This window comes from Pezoporus wallicus, unplaced genomic scaffold (assembly GCF_028554395.1).
Source record: "Pezoporus wallicus isolate ANWC-B61680 ecotype Strahan unplaced genomic scaffold, APGP_CSIRO_Pwel_v1 contig_1583, whole genome shotgun sequence".
NCBI classification, from domain to species: Eukaryota; Metazoa; Chordata; class Aves; order Psittaciformes; family Psittacidae; genus Pezoporus; species Pezoporus wallicus.
This window is the reverse complement of record NW_026637266.1, coordinates 617,823-644,264: the sequence shown is the minus strand read 5'-3', so window position 1 is coordinate 644,264 and position 26,442 is coordinate 617,823. Positions and strand designations below refer to the sequence as shown.

The 26,442-nt window shown below is 40.8% G+C and overlaps 2 protein-coding genes across 6 annotated transcripts in view; one reads left to right on the top strand and one right to left on the bottom strand.

The window, feature by feature from the left end:
- The window catches only part of MCUB (mitochondrial calcium uniporter dominant negative subunit beta), a 45,412-nt gene extending 28,256 nt beyond the window's left edge, over positions 1-17,156 (top strand). For 4 of the 5 annotated variants that reach the window (XM_057404551.1, XM_057404553.1, XM_057404555.1 and 1 more), the window contains 7 exons: positions 9,400-9,475; positions 9,746-9,916; positions 12,611-12,715; positions 12,979-13,139; positions 14,251-14,454; positions 15,892-16,008; positions 16,954-17,156. In XM_057404551.1, the coding sequence (XP_057260534.1) occupies positions 9,400-9,475; positions 9,746-9,916; positions 12,611-12,715; positions 12,979-13,139; positions 14,251-14,454; positions 15,892-16,008; positions 16,954-17,031 (912 nt within the window). In that variant the 3' untranslated portion in view covers positions 17,032-17,156. Of the gene's footprint in view, positions 1-9,361; positions 9,476-9,745; positions 9,917-12,610; positions 12,716-12,978; positions 13,140-14,250; positions 14,455-15,891; positions 16,009-16,953 lie in introns of all 5 variants that reach the window. The other variant, XM_057404552.1, reaches the window with a different exon arrangement.
- A 379-nt stretch (positions 17,157-17,535) lies between these two features.
- Positions 17,536-24,992, bottom strand: CASP6 (caspase 6). Its single transcript, XM_057404549.1, has 7 exons — positions 24,664-24,992; positions 23,850-23,892; positions 22,104-22,250; positions 21,596-21,672; positions 20,989-21,164; positions 19,465-19,621; positions 17,536-19,005 (listed from the first exon to the last, which is right to left on the bottom strand). Exons 1-7 carry the CDS (start codon positions 24,740-24,742, stop codon positions 18,767-18,769), a joined length of 918 nt encoding a protein of 305 aa, XP_057260532.1. The 5' UTR covers positions 24,743-24,992; the 3' UTR covers positions 17,536-18,766.
- Between the last annotated feature and the right edge of the window lie 1,450 nt (positions 24,993-26,442).

The window sequence follows — 26,442 nt, the reverse complement described above, 5'->3', positions numbered from 1 at the left end:
GATGTTTTTAGTGTAAAATAACTTCTTGAGATGAGAAAAGACTTCCAAAAGAAAAATAGAAAAGAAAGCAAAAATATATGGGTTTTTATTTCTTGATATCTGACAACATTTTGGTGTGCCTTCTTGGGTGATAGCAATGTTTGAGATGTGTCCACAAGTATTTGAGAGTGATAGGTCCATAGACAAAAGTTGAGAAGTGCCAGGACATACATGCTCATCAGGACCCTTGCTGAACTCTTGGGATAACGAGGCCTCTACACACTCAACAGCATGGTTGTTTTTCATGCCAGAACAGTGATTGGATTTTCTAGCTAACTTTGCTATGGTTACCCTTTTAGCAGGAACGCTTGAAGCTACTTCTCCCAGCAAAACTCTTTCCCAACAAGTAGATGCCTACTTGCCTACTTAGATGAGTTTTGTGGGTTTGAAAACATTTATGTAGTCCTCTGTGATAAAGGAAGGACTTAGAAGAAAGTTGTCTTCTTAAGTAAAGTGTTTCTAGAACAGTGTTGCTAAACCCAGGTTGTTGCAACTGTTCTGTGAGGTGGTGACCTCGTAGCAGCCTTCTAGTATCTGAAGGGAGCCTATAACGATGCTGGGGAGGACTCTTCATCAGGGACTGTAGTGATAGGACAAGGGTTAACTTAAACAAACTTAAATAGGGGAAGTTCAGGTTAGATGTAAGGAAGAAGTTCTTTACTGTGAGGGTGGTGAGGCACTGGAACAGGTTACCCAGAGAAGTGGTGAATGCTTCATCCCTAGCAGTGTTAGGTGGCATGGTCTAGTGTGAGGTGTCCCTGCCCATGGAAGGGGGGTTGGAATTAGATGATCTTAAAGTCCTTTCCAACCCTAACTATTCTATGATACTAAGATTCTATAAGTGTGCATGAAGGCCCAAGGCTCTTAAATGAATTGACACTGATACATCTGTAGTGGCCCCTTTGATCTTGTTGCTTAGAAATGTTTATTTTCTTTGCTTTTGTCTGATTATTTATTTTATATTTTCCTGCTACCAGGATCTATTAAATGGCAGCTGTACAGTTTTGGCAAAGCCTGGTGAAGTTTCTATTAACTGTGACCTTAAGTTTGCTGTTAGTTACTGGCTATGGATGTTCTTATAGTATCTGCCATAGAATTTTGTTTTAATGCTATTCTTCAGAAGCTATGGAAAGGGAAAGGATCAGCTTTCTCGCTTTACTTGGCTGTTTATGCCTTTGTTTTCTTTAGTTACTTTCTAACAAGGCTAAAAAATGTGGTTTGCACTCCCTGCAAGTAATATGAGCATCCACAGGAGTGTAACAGCATATAAAGCTGCAATATAAACTAACAGTGTAAGCTCTGTTTCGGAATTACCTTACAACTATCTGTTATAAGGGATATAAATCATTGCATCTACATACTAATACCAACTGCTAACAGAGAAAGGCTTTTAATCTAATCTGTCAACTCTTCTGTTCCTACCTTTTTATTTCTTTTTTTGTTTGTTTGTTTTCAAGCAATCAAAACAAATTTGTATTTTCTCTTTGAAAAAGTACTTGTTTACAGCTGCCTGTGCCAAACACCAGTTCCTAAGTATTTCAGCTGGTCTAACTGCAGATCTTTTATTATCTGGGGTGGTAAAGAGGGGAAGAGATTTAAACAAAAAGAAAAAAAGGAAGGAAAGGAGCTACAGAGATGTTTATAAAAACATCTTATTATGGTCTGCTATGTTAACATAATTATATAGACAAATCATTCCTGGAAAACGCAGTGGCAGGAGAAAAAGGAGAAACCTAATAGTGCAACATTCAGATACTTGTACCTAGATTTGCTCTAAGTTATACTGGGGCTAAGCCAAAAACAGAAATTAGACTACCTTCTCTATGCAGCTATCCTGTATTGCCTTAGATTTGATCCCTAACGTTTTCCCGTCCCTCCAAATAATAGTTAATTATCTAATTAAAAAGCTTCTTTGCTTAATGTGGGTAGGCAAATGGAATGAATCTTCTGTGTCCAGCTGAAGTCAAGTGCAGATTTTCTTGGTCTGTGTTTTCTTGCTGGGATGGCATCTTCTGCCCCAGGGTGATCAGGGAAGTGTTTTGTATTTGAGAGCAAATAAGAGGGAAAGGATTCAGCTCTACTGGTCCACAAAGCTGGCTGGAGCCTGGCCAGGTGGCTCTGGATCTGCAGCTGACAGTCTGCATTGCCAAGAAATAGTCTGCTTTTAGGATGATGGTGTTTGGGTAGTGGAAATTGCTAGCTTGGGGGAATGCTCTTCAAAAGAGCAAAATTTCAGTACTACTGTATAAGAATAGTGCAGTTAAGTTTTTAGGAAGGTGAAGAAAAGGAATAGGGGAGATGATTGATTTTGCAGGTTATTGGGGTTCCTGATGGCATGAGGTCAGACCCTAGGGAGGTCTGAGATGGGACAAGGTGGGAAACGCACACAGTGAGACAAAGATGGAAATAATTTCCTGGAGAGGTGCCTAAGTGGCGAATGGAAGGGATGCTGTGGAGAAGAGACAGCTTTCCCTGCCTGGAGCATATACAGCTGCACAGCTGTTCCCTTTCCAAGTTCTGTTTGACAGAGCGTATCTGCTAAAAACCTTGCTGAAAAGCTGCATAAGAGCCATCGCTGGGATTTTCTCCACTGCTGATAATTCTGACTGACATTTTTCCACACATCTGTCAATACTAATTCTTAGCCCCAAGTCAATCAAATTTCCTAAGCCCTCTCTTCTTTATTAGTCAAGCTGTAAATGCCTTAAGGCATTTTGAAATCTGCACAGTTGAGTAAAGAAAATCCTGGGAAAAAGAAGTGCACCCCGTAGGGGTATAAAAAACCTGGGTTTATTGCGTTGGTGGGAAGGGTTATTTATATTGTAAATGGAAGCGTCCGTTCCAAGTGAAAATGTTGACAAGCAGTTCTGTTTTGAATTACATCATCTTTTTCCTGTGTGCTACAATCTGCCCAATGCTTCCTATGTGAAAAGCTCTGCAAGAGGAAAGCAAGTGTTGGCTGCAACTTCGATAAACCTGTAAATGCATTCATCTGACTTCACATCCTCTCTCTTCTGTTATCTCATTTCAGCTGAAATTTAAACAAGCTTTTTCTTTGCTGGCAATTTGAAGAATGAGTATTATTACTAGAGGTGATTGAGCTTTTTTTGAGAGAGATACAAAAGCAGCTGTGTGCATTAGTATATGCTCTTTCTAAGACCTTTGTAGGAAAAGATGCAGCAAGCCCATTTTCTTATCTAAAGAGATAAACTGTAAGAGTAATTTTGAAAGCAGAGTTACTCTTATTACCCTTGAAGTAAAATTTTGCAACATTTCCCACATCAAGATGACTGTCCCAGAAGGCACAGCACAAGAGCAAAGGTCTGTTCTGTGGGACAAATTAAAAACCCTGTCTGTGCTGACAGATTAATCTTTTGACCAAGACTGTTTTTGGGGAACAGATGGCACAGCTCTTGAATGTAGGCTTGCTTTTAAGCACAAATACATTTTCATGCTATAATCCCTCCTTCTCAGAGTCTTACCCATCCTTGATTTGCACATTTCCTTCTAGGTGTTGCATCCCATCTTCCATTCTGAAAATAAAGTAGGTTGGGAAGAACAGCAACTTTCAAACAACTAGACTGTATTGAAACCAGATGAAGATGTGAGATTTCCAATACTGAAAAACCTTAGACTCAGAGGAGATTTTGGACCTGCTTCTCTTGGTAGGAAGGGAAGGAGAAGGTTTGATAAAATAAGACACAAATCTTGGTGTTGCTCCTAACAATGCCCTTGGCCTGTGTAATTATCTTGGTTTTAGGCTTGTCCTTACACTTGCTGAGAAACCTGCTTGCTTTCAAAATCAAGGATTATCTGTACCTTCAGAGTAGTCCTCAGAAGATGCTGCCAAGCAGATGTCAGCTGATGTTCATCTTTTTTGTCTCCTCAACACTTCCTGGTATTGCTTCTTTGCAGTAAGGGGGCACTGCTACTAAAATCATGCTTTTGGATAGAGGATGGTGAGGCTTAATTTCAGCCTGTTTTAAATGTCGGTGTTTTCACCATCTGTTTTTAATGCTTGTAAAACCTATATGGATGCAAATCCAGGTGCCTCCTTAGATAGCCGGAGCTCTACGTCCTCAGCTACCTGGTGGAGACTCAGATGACCTCGGTGACATACAATGTGAGAAGAGAAACTTTGTCTCTTGTGATCGTCTTTGACTTGCTGCGTAACTTTTCTCCCCTACTTGCATATGCTGAGTAGAGTGGGGAGGGTGTGGAGAGGAAGAGTTTGCGCAGGGAGTGTGTGAGAGAGCACAAAACAGTAGTGACAGAAGTCAAGGGAAGGATGCACACTTGCTCAGTGGAGGCTGGGTGGAACGTCTTCCTGGCAAAGCTCTGCTGCAGTGGTGGATTTGACCAGCTGGGCCACCATACAAGAGGTTCTTGGTGTTCAGTCGCCTTGATGCATGTAGCACAGCTGTCACTTTGGTCATTGGTAGTTTGTCTGGCTGCTTAAATCTAGTGCCAAGTGTTCTTGGAACCTGAGCAGAGGCAGGAAATGAAAGATCATCAAAGATGATAAAGGCACAAAGAACAACAGGCACATGAAACCAAAATTTGATTGCTTGAGCTCTTTTGGTTTTTACAGTGCTGTGAGGCAAGTGAGTTTTGAAGGAAAGCTGCGTGAATGCTATATTGCTCTTCCTTCTTCAGTATCACCAGACTATGCATGGTTATGTTGAAACTGCTGCTTTGCTGGAAAAGACATCTTGGTTACTTTTTTAAACTTTGATCTGTACTGAGGAAGGGGTTAAAAATACTGTTTTTTATGTAAGCTGCAGGACTGAAATATAAATGTTGCAGTGCAGTTCTTGTAGTGCCCTGTGGAGCAGCTGGGAGAAGGTATTCACCACATGGTCCATATTGAGACAGGAAAGCTGTGTCTCAGGAAAATAAAATCTGTCATCTTTTCTCTGTCCTAGAGAGAAGAAGATACAAAAGAAAAAAGTATATATCCTGAATGCTCCCAAGTTTCACAAGTTTCTTCCCTTGCTGATAGTCACCAGGTATAGGTGTATTACTGCAGGATGAGTGATGTGTCTCTTGCAGGGGGTTTGCTTGTTTAATTTAAGTTGGGCTTCCAGAAGAAATTGCTAAATCTGAGCTATGTACCTTGAACCTGCCGTTTGTATTGAGGCTGGAGTTGCATAGTCATCTAAATCTGTTCTAGGACCAGTAGAGAAACAATGAAAGTCCTTAAAGTGTAAGCAAAGACAAATTACTGAAAAGTTAAGGAGAAGGTGTTTCTGTAGCTCAGATGGGCACTTCTAAGGTGATTGTAGGACTCCTTATGTCTTATTTTCCTACTCATGTGGGATTGCTTATAAAAACAGCACAGAAACTTAACAGCAGATATCTCACAAATGGCCTTGGTGATTCATTTTAAAAAGGGAAAATACCTTATGTGCGGTTACTGTAAACTTGGTCTGAATACCTGACTGATTTTTGGTCGTCTTGGTTGTACAAGATCTGCAAATTCAGTAGACTGTGACAGCACCTGCTTTTTTCCTCCTTTCCCTTGGTTTTAAACCCTTCTGAAATGTCTGTAGATAGTTTATTCTGAAGTTGCAGATTGTTACTCCATAAATAATTAATTTCTCGGTTTGTTTCCCCTGGAGAAACAGACAGGAGCTGAAGTCATTCATATGCAGAGAACTTCTAGGTGTGTTTAAGTAGAAATAGAAAAAATATATGTCAATATTGAAAATATAATTAGCTATTTGTAGTACATGTCCTCCCTGGGCAGTGGCTAACACAATACCGGCCCTCATTTTCCTCCTGTTCCACATGAGCAAGCAGCATCTAGAAGGGTGACTTCTGTTGCTCTCTCCTTCACAGGCTGGGAAAGATCAGTAGATCAGTGCGTGGGGAGAATGCTGCATACTGGGGTCATTGGCTCATTGAGTGACACTCAGAGAGGTCCCAAGATTCATTTTTTGGCATTACAACTGCTGTTTTCCCCCATGATTTTTGTCCCTTCTGTTCCCTTTGTCCAGTCCTTCTCTGGTAGCTGTGAGCAAGGAGCTGTACCAGGTGTTGGGACAGGGTCTCCAGGAGATAACTGAGCTCTCCTGTTCTGCCAAAGGAAAGACTGTAATACTATGTTACTATTGAAAAGCACACTGCAAGATTATTAGAGTGTGTTTTGCTGCAGTGTAATTAAGGGTAAAAAGCTTATGCTGAGTGGAATAGTGTGTTTTATTGCTCTGCTTTTCCATTTCAGGTTCTTGTCATTGCCTTAGAAAGAAGGAAATTAGAATATGGGATGCCATAGCATTCATAGTTGAAGTTGGCAGTAATAATCTTTTGTGAAGGCTGCTTATGAGTTTGACTCAAGGCATTCTTGACAGCATCTCATGCTAGAGGAATAAAGTTAAGTATTTCATGGCACTTCAAGAAGAGGGCAGACTGAGTTCAACTGTCTGTTTTTGGGTTGGGATGAATAGTTTTCTACTAACAAATGCAAGTTAAGGGGGAATGGAATGGTGAAGGACCATTACATTAGTTTTGCTGCCAATACAATGAACCAAAACTACCAGATCTTCTGAGATGCATATAAGCGAAGACAAACCAGTGTCAAGTGTGTGATTGTAGACTAGCTGCATTTTGATTCAGGTTTTTTACAACATTTTGGTATGGCAAGTCAAAATGTAATAAACCAACTAAGTGTCAAAGACAATAGTTCCGTGCTCTCAAGACAGTCTCCTAATGACATCGTTTTGTAGAATTCCTTATTAAGATCACTTTTTAATGAGAAGAAATATTTTTATTTCTTGCTCTTTCCCATCCCACCCACGTTACAGTTTTCCATAGAACAGAAGTTATGGTTCCTGATGAGGTTTCTATTTCCATATGCAGTGCTGAGGAAGACAGAGACTTTCATGTCACCTCCTATACTGATGATGGTAGCAATTTATTAAACATAACTGGTCACACATAAATTTGAGACAAAATTTGCAGGTGCAGTCACTCAGCGTCGTAAGAGATAGCTTATTTGAAACAGCTAACTCCAGAAACTGCAACGTAGGTAGGTTCAGTCGTTTGCCACTCTCAAAAGTGAAAAATGCAATATTGCTATTCCTGTCTCTCCCACTCCTCATGTCTGGCTGTGTAATTTTCTAGCTCAGTTTTGCTCCTACATTACTCTCTAAAGCTGTGCTGTAAACCAGATCATTGGAATTTCCTCTCCAACTTTAAGAGTGGCAACTTCTCTGCTTACAGAGACCCTTAATAGAGAACATAGTTCTTTAAACTGGATCTGTATTTTCTGGTTTATACTAACTTTTTTTTGTTTTATACCAACTGGTATAATATTTTCTGTTTTATACCAACTGGTATTGTTTAATGGAATGTATTGGATTATTTTTATCAGAGTTAGCACTCTGTGCCTTAAATTCTTGTGAGTTTTCACTCCCAGCATCCATGCCTTGAACTGAGTCAAGAGATGTCATGCGCTGTGGCCAACTGCTGCTCACAAGTGCTTTGCTTTAGGAAGCAAATATAGCTGAGGGAGAAACAGCTAACAGTTTCAGAGCTAAATGTTGTTCACAGGCCTTTGGCCTGATTCCCATAGTTGTGATTGTGTTAGTGTTTTAGGATATCCTGCCGTGTGTGTTTGTATTGCAGAAAGATGTAGAACAGCTTTCTTCAGCCTCTGTGTGGTTAGATGAATTAGCCAAGATTCCAGCTCTCACTGATGTTACTGTGAGGGCAGTCTCATTGGTTTGGTCCTGTAGTTCAGTTTGCCAACTTCATTTCTTTTCCAGTGGCAGGGTAGGGGTCATTCCTAGCACTTTGAAAGAGGCGCAGTGCTTTGGCTAAAAGGTGCAAGCTAATGGTTTAATAACTTCATTGAAAATGGAGATTTAAATCTGGAAATATAGGGAGAAAGTTGACTCAGCCCTTCACTCAGTTCAACTGCATGGCTCACTGGCTTTTGCTTTTCTTATACTAGACATATTCTTTCCAGGTGATTTTAATGGGTAAGCTGCATTAACAGACAGCCTAAAAAATTTAAGAAAACCTTTAGCATATAGGGAGTCTTTCAATGGACCACGCATGAGTCATAATGTCAAAGTCTAAAGAATAATAGAATGAAATACCTTAATGGTCTTATTTCAGTAAATGTAATTTAATCTATTTTTTACTTAATATCTTTAAATATTTTGTTATGTATTAATTGTTGAATGCATTGTTTCCTTCATAAGTAAAATAGATACCCAAATTCACAACAAGAGAAAATAAATAACCTTCAAATAGAGTCTGGGTGCAATTCAATGCCTGGGGCATTTTGGATAATAGATATCAGATCTTGATTGCAAAGTTACGTGCCAAGTGTCTTGGCCCAGCCTACAGACAATTCTTGTAACCAGCTTAGTCAGGGATGTGATTTCGCTTCCTACTTCTGCATGGTACACTTAGTTTATAGCAGTAATGCCTGCTTTGTGGGAGTCACTGCAATAAAATTGTTTTTTTTCCTTGTTCAGGGGGACTAGCTGTAGAGGCAGAGGCCTTTTGTTCTGAAGTCACTGCATCTTTCACAGTGTGGGTGGACTGCTTGAAGTACATGGGTCTAATCAGAGCAGTTTGTCTTCTCTGTTTTGACATCGCTGTATTAAAAGCTCTTTATGGTTCTCGCTGATGTGTCAGGAAGGAACAGGCTTGGGAGCACAACCAGGCAGGTTGAAAAACCTGCTGTTATCCCTGTCCCAGAGCATAGGGGATGCTTACAGCATCTGGGTGTGCTTCCTTCAATGTGATACCAGAGGCTAGTTGCAGCAGCATCTCAGCTAGAGCTGAAACAGACATTCATGTTTAAAAAGTAAAAAAATCTTCCATACTTTGGCAAGCCACATTGTTGGGTTTGTCTCTTAACAACATGAATGTCAACAGTTAACTTTTGGTGTACAGTATATAATTATGAAGCAAAGGAAAGTAACCTCAGTCACTTTTCTTTGAGAACATAAGTGTCAGAAGTAAGTTTATGGTTCAGCAGTAGAAGACTTCACTAGAACCATGCCCACTGTTTTAAGTTACACTACAGACTATGAACTGATGCAGAGCACTTCTGCTTTCAGGCACCATGATGTGGAGACTTCTCAAGCTGTTCCTTCTTTGCAGGACAGGAGAGGTCTTATTGTAAGAGTTGCATGAAGCACTTCAGAGCCATGGCCATTTTTTTTCCTTTCTTTCCTTCCACTTCCTCTTTTCCTCGAGTTATTTAAACCACGTTAGACAAAAAGTTTAACTATGGCAACACCTTAATACCTTTGGCAATATTTTGTACTGTCTTTAAGGATGGTTCTGTCTTTTGGCATAGAAATTGCAAAAAGCAGGCTCCCTGTGTCTGTGCTGCAGGTGCGGCTGTGGAAGCACACCGAAGCGTGGAGGGAGCAGGTGGGAGCACCTTGCAGAACACTGGTGCCATCTGATGGTAAGCTTTCGCAGCACATTCTGCACCCTCCCCTCCGTGTGGAGATGCACATTTCAATTTTGTGGGAGTAGGGGGAGATGACGTTAGTTGCACGTTATATGTAAACATATATATCCCCTAAAAATAGAGGTACTGTATCATTAAAGAAATCTAGAGTGTTTTGTGTTTTTTTTTTCTTTATTCATCTTGTGTTTTAAAAACAGCTTTTAAATTAAACTACAACTTAAAATATTACTTTTTCACTTTGTTTTCTTTCCTTCCTCCCCCGAGAAGTAACTATTGACTATAGGCATGGTCTTCCTGTGATAACTCTTATGCTGCCCACAAGAAGTGAACGCTGTCAGTTCACTATTAAACCAATGGTGACCACCGTAGAGGCATTTCTGCAGGATGTGCGGAGAGAAGATAAAGGAGTTGAGAGAGCGGAAGTCTTTGCAACAGGTATTTTACAATTCTGTCATTCCTCAAAATGAATATGTTTCCTTTCAAGTGGAATTTTCAAATGGAATTCCTTTCTGTCCTGAAGCATGAGTTCAGTCCTCCATCAGGTTTAGCATTGTTTACTGTAGGGAAGCTCATTGTGGATCCAGTGTGTGAATGAACTTCATGTACACCGGAACTTTGGCATTTTTTGTGGGTTTTTTTATGTTAGGGTTTTGGGGTTTTTGTGTGTGTTGGGGTTTTGGTGTTTGGAGTTTGTTTTGGGTTTTGTTTTGTTTTGTTTTTTTTTTATTAAGGCTGTGTCTGTTAGGCAGCAAAGTTAGAAAATTCTCTTGGAAAAGATAATTTTGTAAGAGACTCTTCAGAAGCCACTGTAATTAATAGTCATTGCCAGCAGCTGGCCTTCCCCTGAACATGGGGGTTTTGACTAAAAGGATTTCTTACTGAGGTGAGGCAGGGCTAGCCAAAAATATATGCTGGCAAACAGTTAACCTCCGAGTACTACTATCCTATCATGCAGACACATCCGTGGCACAAGTATTTGTGATTGTGTGCTGAATCTTTCTCCTATGGCCTATCAGCAAAAGTTAACTACTTATTTTTTATCAATGCAAGCATCAGTCACTTGTGAAGCATAAGAAACCTACAAGTCTGGTGTTTCTCGCATGGATGGGCAGCAGGTTCCAAAGTGGAATGGAATTTGGACCGTTTCCACCTGTCTCACCTGCTTAAGCCCCCCCATCCCAACTTTGCAATAGAAACATTGCCCACTTTGATTAAAACAATGACTGTTCAACAGTTCTCTGTTCTGTATTTTTCAAGTGCCAGGCAATTGTGATATTAGAGGACAGCTTAGATGTTTAATTCATTATGAAACTGATCCTGTAAAAAGAAACTATTGGTCAAGTACTGAGGGGTTGAATTTGAACATCTATTATTAAAGAAAAAATTCAAAGCCTTGATTTAGACACTTCTACTCTGTCATTTAGCCATTAAATGAAAGCCAACCTTAACTGAAAGTATTAAGGCTGTGTATGATGACTCATTTTCTGTGGAGTTGAATTTGGTTCTGCAAAACTTCTGTAGACAAAAAATGGCCCTTTGTCCACATTTGAACACTTTTAGTTAGGTATAGGAAGGAAAGTAGCCTTTTGCTGAAAGCCTGTGAGGCATTTTCTAAAATAAAACACCTCACTGCCCCCAAACGTTTCTGCTTTTCAGTTAGTAAGAGGTTGGGCAGGTTAATAAACCGGTGTTTTATCACAACCAGAACAAAGAGTTTGTCTGGTACTTCTTTTGAACAGCTTTTTTTGCTTAAATGTCACTTCATAAATATCACCTTAATCATTTACATGCAAATGATGTCCTATTACACTAGGGAAAAAAAAAAACAAGAGTGGATGGGCACATTAAAACTTCAGATTTTGGATTGAAAGTGCTAGTGTTAGCCTCCCCAGTTTGCTTTGCTACACACAGAGTTGGTCAGGGAGCCAGCTGGTGCATTAGCTTGCATAGCTCAGTAGTCTTAGCCTCAGTAGATGTGGTCTGATGATAGAGTTCCAGTGAATAAATAATTGCAGGTGTGTGGCTATCTGTTGTGCCTTTCTGTAATGGGCACATGCAGACAGATGGAGGTGGTGGTGCAGCAGCACTGTGGTAAATGTTTATATACAAAAAATTTATTATCCATCTTGGAAGTAAAGCTGCTGTTTTCTGACACTGCCCACCTCTTGTCAGGGGCAAGAGAAGGTGCCCTTTTTATGTACAGGAAATGGAAGACCAGGTCAAATGGGTGTTGTGGATGTGGCTTCTGAATTCCCCCACTCCCTACCACAGCAGTGTGTCCAGGAGCACCAGTGGTGTGTGGCTCCAGGGGTTCTTGGGCCATCTGAACCCCCTGGAGGGGCTAATTTTACTGGGTGGCTCTGGGATCTGGACTTGGGCCAGTGAGAGCTCCAGGGATCCACCATTACATGTTGCTGCTAATGACTTCAGAAACTCCTTTTCAGTGTCTACAGCTCCCTGCAGGATGTGGTGTGTTCCTTTGCCTCCTAGTTGCAGTGACGTACGGTGGATGGTGAAACGGGGAGGACATACGAAAGCTTCCAGGCAGGAAGAGTAGTAATATACTAAGGAAAAGAGGTTATTTACAAACTCCAGGACCCTTTAAAAAGGGGAAACAAAAAGCAGAAATGGGCCAAAACAGTTCTACATTTCAGCAGAGGTTTTAGGTTCCATTGACCCTTGTGTATTGAATGTAAACTAGGAAAGGATCCATTTCTCATTTGGATGCAGCTATTTTTCCTGTTACCAAGAAAATAGAAGTGTTGCCAGAGTACTAATCGTGCCAGATCTGCTGTGTTGAGAATGCCCTGGGAAGGGCTCCAGTGTGTCTACACTTTTGGATGAGAGCCTTTTCATATACTGAAGTTGCAGTCCAACTACAAGTGGCAAATGCAAGTTTGCTCGTTGTAGTGGTGAGTCTGAATGACATTGCTATTGAAGGCATTCAAACACACACTCTGTGTTGATGCTCCTTACTACTGTTTAGTGTCACTTACCAGATTTACTAAAAGTACAGTTCCTTTCCAAACATTATTAATAAAAAGCTCTGGCACTTTTCCAAAGGAATATCAGTTAATGTTTAAGTCTCCTTATGAGAAATTATTTAGAACTTAAATCTTTCTTCTGCAGATGGTTGCAAGGTCTGTGGTGCAACCTCAATGGAGGTCTTACTGAGGAATAACTTCACACTTGTTATCAACAACATAGCCTATTGTGTGTCACCTCCTGTAAAAGGTAAGAGCAATGCTTATTAACTCTAATTACCTCACTTCATCGAGTGAAAGAAATGGGAAGTCTCAGTCTGGATAAAGGAATTTCTCTCTGGTTTGGGTTTGTTTGGGGTTTTGTTTTTTTTTTTTGGGGGGGGGGGAGGAGGAAGGAGGGGTTCTTTCTTTTTCTACCATTGGTTGGTCCTGCTTTTTGGGGTTGGAGGTGGAGAGGCAATGAAGAAGGGTGGGTTCTTGAAATGTTTTATATGACAAACTTTTTTTTTTCAGATAAGCTGAGTAGTGAGCATGCTACTGAAATGGAAGATATAAAATACTTGGTTCACAGACTGTATGTGGCTCTACATTTAGAAGATCACCAGGTCAGGAAAGAGAGAGAATTGCTACGGAAACTGGACCATCTGAAAGAAGAGCTATTGCCTCTTGAACAGGTTGGAAAGTGGGGTCACTTTTTTTAAGAAACTCAAAGGCATTTCCTTTCATCAAGAGTAAGCCCTGTGACAGAAGAAAATCAGCATGAATGGTTATGGTGTGTCTGTTTTGTTCATTATGTAAATGAGGCTCAATTCAGATTATTTTCAGTTCAGTTCTTTTCACTCCTGGTATGCACCTTTCCTGGGTAGAAGCCACAACACCTGGAGAAAGCTGTCATGAACAAGCCTCCACATGGCTTGTATTGGGATTGAAAGTCCACTTAGTCATCTGTTTCTGCATGAATTCTGAATACCCATTACAGAAAAAAAAACCCAAAACAAAGCGAGGTAGAAATCACCTGTGTCTTAGGTTAGGCATTTCTTTATCACTAAGGCAGCAAGGCAAATTTTCTGGATTAATGGTTGCCAGAACCCAAGAAGTGAAGGTGTGAATGTTGATGTAGGGCAGGCTAAGCTAACCCAGCATGAGGGGAGGAAGCCAGAAAGAGCCTGACAAAGTGGACATATGTTTTCTTGGCTTCAGACCTGCTTTGTAAGGACCAGCCTCAGCGTTAACCACAGCTGCCTTGAATGGTAAATGGAAATCCAGTAGACATAAATCCCTGTATGTCTACATAGTAGTGGGAAGGGGAGATTAAAAGCAGGATTTCTTGGTGCACGGCAGAGGATTTCAGTCCTTTCTCAGCAGGGTAAGTGGAGTCAGTAATAAGAGCCTGAAAAAGGATCTAGTCCAGCAGGAGAAAACAGTTGAGGTGCTGCTTATAGAATCACAGAAGAATTAGGGTTGGAAAGGACCTTAAGATTATCTAGTTCCAACCCTCCTGCCATGGGCAGGGACACTCACACTAAACCATGTCACCTAAGTCTCTGTCCAACCTGGCCTTGAACACTGCCAGGGATGAAGCATTCATAAATTCCTTCCTTGGGCAACCCATTCCAGTGTATTACCACCCTTCTGGTTCCTCACCACTCTTACAGTAAAGAACTTCTCCCGTATATCCAATCTAAACTCACCCTTGTTTAAGTTTTAACCCATTACCTCTTGTCCTGTCACATCAGGGGAGCACTCATATTTGCTTGAACAGATTTCTCTGTTTCTTTTCCTCAGATGAAAGCCAGAATTGCAGTCAATGCAAATGCAAAGACCACCAGGCTTCTATGGGTCGGCCTAGCTCTGATGTCTACCCAAGGGGGAGCGTTGGCATGGCTCACATGGTGGGTCTATTCATGGGACATCATGGAGCCAGTCACATACTTCATCACTTATGGGAGTGCCATGGCTTTCTATGCCTACTTTATTCTTACTAAACAAGTAAGTCCTTGTTTTGTAAATGTCTGGAGTATTGTAAAGGAGGAAAACTGACTCTGAAAATCACAATATTTGGGCTCTGATGAAAATACAATTCAGTAAGTAGCCTTGCCATCAGACCTGGTTGATCCCTAATGGGGCTGGATATGAACACTACATTGTATGAAATCATGCCAGGTAACTGTTACACGTGAACTTCCATACCAGCCACTTATTTAATAAGTCTCATTAGTGTTTTCTTTTAAGATTTTGTAGATCACTTTGAGTAGTAAACAGCACATTGCTCATTGCTGAAACTGGAGAGCAAATAGTACTGCTGTGCCAGTTTTAGGAATGCTGCGTTACAGAAGCAAATCCCTGAACAGCAGCTTTTATTTGGAGAATTTTATATACAAGTAATGCAGAGTACTAAACCCTTTGGAACTCTGGCAGCTGCGTTACTGAAATATACCCGGTTCAGTGCCTGAAAAAATGTTATTGCTTTGCTCTTCATAATCTGACTGCTTTTCCTTGACATTGGAAAATAGGTTTACCTCCATTGATGAATGGAGGTAAACCTGAGACAGCTGAAATGGAGCAGGGAACAGGCATTGTTTAGAAGAAAAAATGTTTGCTGACCAACATAAAGACCAGATCTTAACTGAGCTACACAATACAGACTGTAAGACTTCGAGAAATGTTTCTTTTGCCTGTTTTAGCTCTGTACTTTACTCCCAGAGTGGACATCTTGATGTTGAACTAGTGTGATGTGAAAGTCTTTTTGTTATGGAGGTATGTGGCAGAGGAGCCAGCACTGCCTTCCATAATACCAATGGATCTATAGACCTTGTAAGACATCAGGCTCCTTTAGTGAAAAGGGGAGACGACTGTTTTTATGAAGAACTAGCTCTGAATACAAGTATTACTCCTCACTGATTTTTAAGAGAGGCTAAAGCATTCCTGGTTTTTTTTATATGAGTAGGTAGAGAGATTACTACTTGGCTTGACTATTACTGGCTCTGAATGCAAGTTTTACTCTTCCTCACTGATTTTTAATAGAGGCTAAAGCATTCCTGCTTTTGGTATATGAGTAGGTAGAGAGATTAGTACTTGGCTTTTTTGAACAGCTGCTGACACCATTGCTTGAGACTTTCAAATAAGTCTTTGAGAAATAGTAGCTGAAGTTTTTCTGACTCCTTGGAAGCAGTGTCCAAGTTGACTTAGTCAGTGGCTCCAGTCACAAAGATCATGCTGTGTCCTTATTGTAATTGACAATTTCTGTAGATGAGAAAGAAATTATTCCTACTGTATGTCTAAAAGGCCCTTACAACCTATAGAACCTAACTTCATATATAGTCTCTTAACAGAACATGTGCAAGTTGAACTAATAAATCTTCCTGAAATGGACCTCTACCCAGTTTTCTTGCTAACTCCAAATATGTGCCCTGCTTTCTTCACCAGGACTACATTTACTCTGATGCAAGAGACAGGCAGTTCCTCCACTACTTCTATCGGAAATGCAAAAAGCAGCATTTTAACGTGGAACGATACAACCAGCTCAAAGAAAACATAGCAGAGGTATTTAAATACAGTCCTTAAATAATGAGGTAGCCTCTGACTTGCTTAAGAATTTTTCAGTAAACTCTAAGCTAATAGAAAATTGACCTCAAGGTTTGCTACTTACATTTAAAACAGTGTATTACTTGTCACCCAGTTTCAGTTGTTTAAATGACCATACAGTGTTTGCTACTGACATACAAACTACTTCAGTAAGTCATCAAAAAGGGAGACCTTCATGAATTCAATTCAAAACAAATGTCAATGTCAGTTTATCAGCCCTGCACACCCATTTTTTCATATTCTACCGTGTTGCATTTTTTGCCATTTCAATAGAAAGCTGTATTGCTTCAGAGACAGTATGTTTGCTGCACTGCTGTGGTAGCACAATCCTCCTCCCTTCCGTGGAAGAAGAATGAATGTCTTGCAGAGTTCAGTATTTAACATGTTAATCCTATTCCTAAAGTAAAAGCTTAGATTTATAGAATACAGACAATGGTATGGAAAAGGAGAAACTTTTTGTTGTCTTCAGGAAAGAGTGTAGCAGATCTCTCGCTCCTCATTTCTTACCCCCTCATCCCATCTCACCAGCCTTTTGCTCAATGTCTCATAGAAGAAAATTGAAATTACCCATAATTTCATTTCATTTCATGAGCCACATTTGACATAAGGCTAGAGTTTGATACTTTTTCAGTAGCCTAAGAGTATGAATTTTGCGATTTTAATTTCAGGAAAATAATACTTTGGGGTGTGGGTGAATGGTAGGATGGGCAAGGCAGATGCTTCTCTCTGGAGACTGGCTGAATGACTTGAGCAGGTCTGTTAATGTTCAGTGCCTTCCATTTGAGTAGTTTGTTTTCTTGCGCAAGACCAGTGCCTTCTGAGAAAGATATGGGATGTGTGAAAGAGAATGAGAATATGGAGGGCTGCAGAAGGATGAACTCTCACTCTTTCTTGCACTGGCAGGCAGAAGAATCGCTCAGGCGCCTGCGCCAGACTCTGCAACTGAGGCTCCCAGTCCAGGAAATCAAGGACAAGGACTGACTTTGGTTTTGTATATATTAGAATTGCTCTTTCAAAGCTGATACAAACACTTAGTTGCTCTATAGGAACTGGATATTTTTGACCACTACAGTTTTGAAAGTTGCAATAAATATGTATAAAAATTATGTGGTTGCTTGATGGTTTGTTAGTTTTGTTTGTTTGTTTGTTTTTGGAGTTTTTTTTGTTTTTAAACCCTATGAAGAAGCTGCTGAATTTCTTCAAGATATTTGACAAATCTCCATACTAAAATGGAGACATTCTGCCTGTTAGCAAAATGACAGGGGTGTTTTATTAGTACCATTTACTATGGCACAGCAGTAGCTCATAGAATAATTAACTTCTGCATTAAGAATTTTTTCCCTGAAATTACTGTTTCCTCTTCCCAGGTCTGAGCATTCACTCTTGCTGGTGTAACACCACTGGTGAGGTTAGGTGTGCATCACAAGTAAGCTTTCTTTAGTAAATACTGCTGGAAAGATAAGATCAAACTCATTTACTATAAAATAATTTGTTTCACTGTTGTATTTTATTGAAAGAATTTATAAAAAAATCAGACATACATGATTTATACAAAGCTTAAAAATAGCCGTAGGAAGACTCAACATCTATGAGCCAGGACATGGCATATGGAAAGATTTAACTGAAGCAGAGCCATTAAATCAATTACATCATACCCAGGAAAGTGGATTAAGACACTCTTCTCAAATTCTCCACTGTCCCCCAGAGTTAAGCATATGTACCAATAATGTAAAAAATAATAAAAGAAATATTTGCTTCCAGTCGGTATCATTGAGCTACTGCTGATGCTGCAGTAGTAACAATCCTGTGCTGAAATGTCCTATGGTGACAAGTGTGCCATCACTTTTATGTACACAGTGACAGTATGGCTGATCTCCTCTGAGGCCAAGAGGAGGAAAAGGCTGATCCAGCACCAAGGTCTTTAGTACGAAGGCTTGCGTATATAGTATTTTGCAGAGCTGCCTAGAGATGACCAGAAGTTGTAAGTAAGCCTGGAATCTTGAAATGATGTGCTTCAGCTTTAGAGATATGTGCAAGGTGAGCTTATGCAAAGTCACACTAAGCAAGTGGTGCATGGTCTCACTTAACTGCTGCTTGCTTTTCTCCTGAGGATACAAAGCACCAGCAAGCTGTAATTGTGCCCCAAACATAAATGATGTTGCAAACAAAAAGCAGTCTTCTATCAATATATATTAATGCTACAGTTGTACTCAAGTAATTAAGCTCCTCTTTAGTGTTGAGAGAAAAAAAAACAACATCTAAAACGCTCAATAAATGCACAGAAATTGGAAGGTGGATACTGCTGTCCACAAATTTCAAAAGATGCCCTACATATTCCCTGTCAACTGCGCTCTAGGAGCAAGTTAACCTAATGCAACATTTGAAATGTTTTGCAAATATTAAAATGTGCCATAGTTAGACACCAAAAAACTTTTAAGGGAAAAAGTAATCTAGAATACCAGTTCCCATAAAATCTTAGCACCTAATAGTTTTGCACCGATCAACATTTCCCAAATTCCCTGAGAAGAACAGAGCTGTAAAACTAGCTTTAAAATTCCTTTAAGATTTTGGAGACTATTATGTATACAAACTATAATGTCTGATCACAGTATTTTTGCAAATAATCTTGGAGAATATTAGTCTCCTGAACTAAGACGGTGTGTCTTTCACCTCTGCAGTGAGTACTAGTTAATGGTTGTCATTATTCAGTAACAATCTACTTAGATTTTGGATGAAAATACAATTTTTTAGTTAACATTGAGGCAAAACAAGGGATCTGTTTTTTTCCTATAGCATTAATGTCTCTGCATATATCCACTTTGCGATAAGATACTTTCCTGTTAACGAGAGTAAGAAGTTCTGTGAACTCCAAGGAAGAGCCGTGCTTCCTAAGTGCCTCACACAAATCTTGAATGTACCAGGAGCCATTTACAGTTTCACGATGAGAAAAGTAACCTGTTGTAGAAGAGGAACATAAAAATATATCCAAATATAAATAGTGATGCCATTCGAAAAATACATGGACAATTACTGCTTGCTAGCTGCATCCGTAAGGGATTACTAATGGGTGTAAATCTTACTTTGCCAATTATGTAATTTCACTGGAAATTGTAGATCAGAAATGGCTTTGAGATCACTTACAGTGCTTAGCCAAGATAAGCGTGGTTCAGGGGCTGACAGCTTACAGGATTGCATCTGCACATTACAAGAAAGCAGATGGGACTGAGGGCAAGATACATGGAGGAGCACTTTTTCCTTAATATGTGAGGCTCTTTCCCAGACAAGATGTCACTTATCAGACACGTAAAACAGATGACTTGGAACTGTACTCATTATTTTGACTGCAAAATGAATAAATGTTAAAGCTTGTTATGGTGAAGTATCAGACACTGAATGTAAAATACTAGAACTTACCTTGTGCCACAGAGTAGCACATGATAAAGTCTGCACCAGCAGGCAGGGTATAGATACCAGCTGCATCCACTTCAGTCTCATTGACAATGGATTTATCACTACCGTCTAGTGAATCCTGAACAATAACTGGATCATCATGTTTATCACCTCGACATGCCTGTTGATTAGAAGTATTGTTATGCTTTCACCTCTTCCAAGCTCACCTGTGTTAACATGATACTTCTCATGCTAACCAGAGGGACCTTCTCTTGTTAGATGTTTCCACATTACCATGAGTCTGAATTCATAAAGACCCATTTGCTTCTCTGTCAGTTAAAACACCTGTGCTGAAGCCCAGAAAAAGCTCTGAGATGATCACAGAATCACTGAGATTGGAAGGGATCTCTTGATCCTCTTGAAATCACCTTGTCCAATCCCCTAGGCTTAAACTAGATTAAGTTGTCCAGGACTGTGTTCAGTCAGCCTTCAACTATCTTCACAGAGAGAGACTGCAGCTGAGTGTTTTCTTGTGTTTAGATGGAATTTCGTGTGTTTTAATTTGTGCCTCTTCTTTATTGATTTCCCCCAGCTGTTTATAACATTGATAAGATTTCCCCTGAGCAGCCATCTCCAAGCTGAACAGCCCCAGCTCTCTCAGCCTTTCCTCATATGAGATGTTCCAGTCCCCCAGTTATCGTTGTGGCCCTTTGCAGGACTCACTTCAGGAAGTCCGTATTTGTGTTGTACTGGGGAACCCAGAACTGGACACGGTACTTCAGATGCAGCTCACCAGTACTGAGTAGAGAAGAACAATCAGCTCCCTCAGACCTGCTGGCAAGGCAGTGCTGAATAAAGTACTACAGTTACAATCTGCTGAGGGCCAGCTTCTCCCATGAGTTTGCTAATTGTAATCTGAACAAAGATGGGATAAAGCTCTGTGTAACCTGGTTTGACCCCATAACTGACTCTTGCTTTGAACAGGAGGCTGGAGCAGAGACCCTGAAGGTCCCTTCCAACTTGTATTATTCTGTGAACAGAGGAATAAAATGCGGGGTTACATATGGGCTTTATTTGACCACTTAGCACAAACCGTATTTCTGAGACTATAAAGCCTTAAATTGATCCTTTGAATTCTACAGAGATGCCAAGTACTGGTCATGGACAAAAAAGAAACAAAAGAAAAAAACAGAGAAGAAAACCCAACCAACTAAAAACCCAACCAACCAACCCCCAAAACAAAAATATACACTCACAATCAATTTGACAAGGGCTTAGTTTGGGTTGCTTATTAAATACAGCTAGAATCATAATAATAACACTCATATACATAAGGGTTGGTTTGTTGGGTTTGGTTGTTGGTTGGTTGGGTTTTTTTTTTAAGAGTCCTTGTCTTAAATTCTTTAAGGAACAATTTTCCATAACTTCTTTCCTACAGATGCAAAAACTTTCCCTTGTAGAAGGACTGTGTTAGGAAAAAGAACTCCTGTATTACAAGAAGACATAGGTCAGAGTTAACATCACTGAATGCAGAAACAAACATCTTACCTGAATGATAAATATCTTTGGTTTTCCTACCAGACTCTGGCACTTGTCTCCTCTGAACATGTCAGTGATTGTCTCAATTTTGATGTAGGTATCGTATGCATAAACATGATCATTCTTGCCATGACTCAGGAACACACAAACAAAACAGTCAGCATTACTGTGGTCATCTTTGGAGGCTGAAATAGTCAAGTGCTGTTTAGATGACTAAACAGTGTCCTTTAGGCTTAAAAAACATTGTACATTTGTATCGTATCATTCAATCTCTGACTAGTCCTGTTTCAAACCCTATTTTCAGATAGTGTAATACTGCAAAGATTTTGGAGGTGCAATGATTTAACATGGCTGAAGGTAAAGGCTGCTAAAAGTAGGAAGAATAATGTTACGCAGTCACTTTCTTTCAACTCTTGGCAACTTCATTAGTTCTCTCCACAGAAGCTTCACTTACGCTGCAATAAAATAATCTGAAGCCTAACCCTTAAATTCTTCTAACGTTAAACAACTTCCTTCTGCACAAAAATCATTTTAAGTTGGATGAACAGAGAGAATGGAACAAAAGATACTTGGAAATTCTGCTACAAATAGACATAAGAAATACGTAGCCTCCTACCTTCAGAAATTTTCTGCAGTACATCTTCTGCTTTCAGATCATCAAAATGTCTGACTTCAAACCCAAGCTCTGTCAAACTATTGTTAAAACACATGAGTATTAGTAAAAATTTTGCTCAAATTATGTCGGTTTCTGTGAGCTCAGTTGCTTTCCCTGCAGGAGAATGAATATTCCCATTTATGCATTATTTATGAGAGCAACTACTAAAGTTGAACTCAAGCTGGTGTCAAGTGCAGGTGTGACACCTAAAGTTATTTCAGACAGTTTTTCCTCAGAGAGCTCTGGACTCACTGAAATCACAGGACTTCTGCCAGCAGTTTCTGCAACTTAAAACAATGTCCCTTGAAGCTTTCTTATTACAGCTTTCTTTGCCAAGGTTGCACAGGTGCTTCTGTCTGCAAAATCTTTTATTCTATACTTAAATGTTAAGATGTGGGTAACTGCTTTTATGAATATCAGTTCTGAAGCTTAGCTTTTTAAGCTTTAGTAGAGAAACCAAGTTTCTTACCTGCGTTTTAAATTGTTTCTGTCTGCAAGAGTGCCACGTCTGTCTGTCAGCTTTAAATGCCAAAAAAAGTGCTCATGATTGAAGATTAATGCAATTCCTCTTCTTTGATGGTTCATTTTGTATTGCACTGCAGGATCAAGGGTTTGCCTGTTGCCAAAGGTGGAAAACATTCTTGATTAATGAATTAATGGCTAATTGGATTCCCTTCCTGTATTGCTGCTAGCTGAGATTTTTTTTGTTGACTAAATACTTGGAGGATCCATTTTTAGAAGACAAGACCTCAAAATATCTTAGGAAGAGCCTAAATTGCTAGGTATTTTTGAAAATCTTGGGTTTGTTAAGTAATTCAGTAAAAAGAAGTGTTGACTGCATACTAGACTCCATCAGGTAGCTGAACAGTTTCTCTACAATGTATTTGTATTTTCTCTTGTCAGGAGGCTGTCTCCTATAATAACACTATAGGGCATATAACAGTGCACTTTAGACTTGGCTTCAATTCTCCATGTTATAGCTAAGTATTATTTTAACATAACTGGATAGTGCTTATATACTTAGTTGGAACTGTAGCCGTTTCAAGTTCTTCTAACTAAACCAAGTACTGCATCATAAGCAGTAAACTAGTGATGATGTGGTATGCCCAGTGTATCTTGCAAAGAGAGAAGAAATTAAAGAAAACGAAATCAAAGCTATGCATCTAAGTTTTTAGCAACCAGCTGTCAAAATCCTAAAGATGAAGGACTGTTGTTCTGAAGGACAAAACAAATGACCTACCCAGCTTCTAAGGAAAGGACTTTATCATGGCAACTAGTGTGATGGTTGATTGAGCAATTTTACTGCTTTATGAGCAAAATGCAACATAGAAATCTATGATAGCACACCTATGGACTGTGCACTTGGACCCAAAAGGTTGTTTCCAAGTGTTGGCATAGCTGTATTTTGAGAGACAAAGCAGACAATCTTACTGCTTTTGTAGACACAGAGATATTGATGCAGAAAACAGAAACTACAAGGCTCTGGTAATAGATAAGGCCAGTGTTAGAGGTACACAGAATGACAGTCCAGGTCATGCTGCCCTAGGACTGGCTGTAGTGACAGCTGTTATTTTTGGCATGTAACTGGGTTGAGTTGTGGGTATTTTTTCCCTGCTATGGAATGGTCAGTTTGGTGCAGTTTTTTTCTCCTTGGGTGGTCAACCTATGCAGGAATCATTCCTTTACACCGCCCGCTCCCCCACCAGGCTATTTACAGCAGCATTTGAGAGTTCTGAAGGTTTTGGATAGCCTTTGAATACCCTTGAGACCTACCTGCTGATTGCGATGGGGATCAGCATGTCGGTACACATACAGTGTATTTTAGCCATACCACCCTGAGAATGGCCTGTTTTGTCTGATCTCAAAAGTTAAGCAGGTTGCTTAGAATATTTGCCTGCAGACATTAGAGTGCAGTTTCATCAGCCAAATGCTTTTGTTTCATTATAAAATGACCAAAGTTACCCTTAAGCTATTTCTGCTTCTCCACTGTATTATCAGCAACCCATTCATAAAAACATCTTTTTGTAACATCTGAGAATTCAAACAGGGAACAGGAATTCTGGATGACTCTTAGCATCTGGATGACTCTTAGCGTCAATGTTTCTACAACACTGGCTGGATAACCAATAAGAACAGCTCTTAACAAAAATCAGAAAACCCTGCACTGACCTCAGTGCCATGGGCAATCTCCCTGTCACTGCCATCAGAACTTTACCTTACATCAAGCGCATCTACTTCTGTGATGTTCTGATTTCCATCTGTTAAAGAGATCAAAAAGATATTTAGCCACTAAATCATTCATTGAAAAGAAACAATTAGAACTTGTGCATCCAGCCTTAAAATTTAGCTGTTAATGTGAACCAAAAGCTCATTCACACATGAGGTGAGTAGGCATGCAGTTAAACGGCTTCATTAGCTTTTGGAGGCTCTTCTTAAAGTCCTGAATTTTAGTTGGTCAAGACATGCATATTTTATATCTGTGTATCTGTATCTACATAGACATATTCAGAGATCATGATTTTGTATAACTAGCTGGCTGTATTTAAACAGAGTGTCTAACTCAGTATTTATGATTTCACATAATCTGAAAATACACTGATGTTCCTTTCATTTCAGTAATGCTGCTAATGCAAAGCTGATCAGTCTCTGAGGTTGGATGCAGCATATGAGTTATAGTAGGTAGTGTAACAGTATGTATAGCTCATGACAACTGAGAAGATGCAAGATTTATACCTTTTCTTCTGCTAAACTAGATTGACATAAATATCTCCAGTAAGAGAAAGCACATAAAGGTAACTGTGGGAACAACCGGGAACATGCACATCTTGGGAGCATCAAAACTAAAGACTTGCAGATGGCTGGGCCAAAAAAACTTATTCCTTTTCCTTAACCTTTTCAATGGACTACAAAATCACAGCACCTCCTCCTACTGGTGGAGACTAACTACTACATTATGTTTATATATATTGTATACCGCATTATGTTTTACTATTTTATTCAATATTTTACTATTATATACTATACTGGACCTGTAGTGGTTACTGTAGGTCTGCTATCCAACTGGGCATGGCCTGCAATTGTAAGAGAAGATAGGTCACATATACACATATTTTACAAACTACTTGGTACATACACAGTACTATCTTTTCCCATCTTTTCATCACATCTGATTAAAGCCTTTTGCAAAACAAACTAACATAGCTATGTACTGATAGAGGAGAAACGCTCATCAAGATATTAGAATAAACTTGCAAAAAGCTAGACTCTGCCTTAGAAGCTTTTACGTTGAACATGACAGCACAGGAGGGTAGGGGTGGCTCAAAGAAAGTCACATGCTTCTGAGTGTTAGTATTTACACGTACACATCCCTGGCAAATACGGATCATACTTTCAGGTGTCGAATCTTACCATTACTGCTAGTAACCTGAACGCACAAAAAAAAAAGGCTATTTCAGTTTGCTTGAAACGTATTGTGCAAGTCAGACTAATGATACAGGTGCTGGAAAATGTAAATAGAACACAGGCACACCACCTCTGCCTACGACTTGGTAATAGGAAGCCAGAGATCTTTTAAGAGTGCATCTGTTTGTGTAAATTTACACGGTGCTTTTGCTTGTGTGCCTGAGATCTGACTCATGCTTTTGCCTTAAGGGGACAGCAGACCATAAAAATGTTAGTCAACAAACTTTTAGACAGAAAATGCTGTCATGTAGACATAGGAAGAACAGAATTCCTGGGCCACAAAAAATCTAGGAAGGATAGTTTTCCTGTTCTTCTAATCCTGTTTAGTCAGTTCCCAGTCTTTAACTTTCCACTGCCACTGTCATATTGCAGTTTCATTCAAGTAAACTCTACTTAAGACATCAGGCGCTGCATTCTACTCGCAAGGCTACTTCCGCGTTGGCCGCCGCCAGCCGTCCTTCCCGCACGGCACCTTCCCCCCTTTCTCCGACGGGAAACAAAGGACCAGCTCCCCGCGAACGTCTGCAGCGACCTCCGGGCAGCGCTACCCCAGCTTCGGTCGGTTCGGGTCACACGAGGCTTGGGAAGGACCCTTCTCCTCAGCCCCTCGCACGGGAATCCCCGTCCCACTTTTCCCCTGCGGAGGGTAAGGGGCACCGAGCCGCGGGCGCCACAGGCCGCCTGGGAAGCCCCTATGGCCAGGGCACGAACCGGCCCCGAGACCGCTGAGACCTTCTGCAGCCCCGCACGGTAACAGTGGGCGTTCCTATCCCCTGCCCTAACCCGTCCCCCCCGACCGCGGCCGCCGCCGTTACCCGCCGTCCGCCTCGGCTCTTCCCGCCGACCGTCTGCTCCCGACATGACCGCGGACTGTATCACCCCGCCGCCGCTCCTTCCCGGGACTGGCCCGCCCGCCCGGCCCGGCCCACGTTCCGCCTCGGAGGAGGGCGGTTGTCGCCTTTACCTCCGCCGGCGGTCGGCCCCTGTGTAAGAAACAGGACGGGGGACAGAAGGGACCCCGGCTGGGTCGTGCGGATCCCGGTGCGGGAGCAGCGGCAGCAGCGCTCAGCGGAGGGGCCACGCTGCGGGTCTTCGGGCTGCGCCGGGGCTGCGGGGGTACCGCCGCGCCCTGACGGTGGATCCGTAACGGCGGTGGCTTGGTGTTCAGGTCCCTGCTCGGGAGATGGCAGAGGCCGGCTGCTGCCAGTCGGAACTCAGCCGGGAAAACTGAGGAGGGGTGCGTTAGAGTCTGCGATTACTTTTTAAGTTTGCCACGCATCACCTGTGTTCCTGTGATGTGTACTTCAGTGGCCGTGTTCCACGGACCGCACTGCCATAGGCAGCGT

Excerpts from the sequence above, each read along its gene's own strand:
- CASP6 (XM_057404549.1), bottom strand. The coding sequence starts at position 24,742 with ATGTGTATATGTGACCTATCTTCTCTTACAATTGCAGGCCATGCCCAG. Across the intron at positions 23,893-24,663 it reads ACCTACAGTAACCACTACAG|ATGGAAATCAGAACATCACA; the intron begins GTCCAGTATAGT and ends TCTCTTTAACAG. Across the intron at positions 19,622-20,988 it reads CAAAGATATTTATCATTCAG|GCATGTCGAGGTGATAAACA; the intron begins GTAAGATGTTTG and ends TCTAATCAACAG.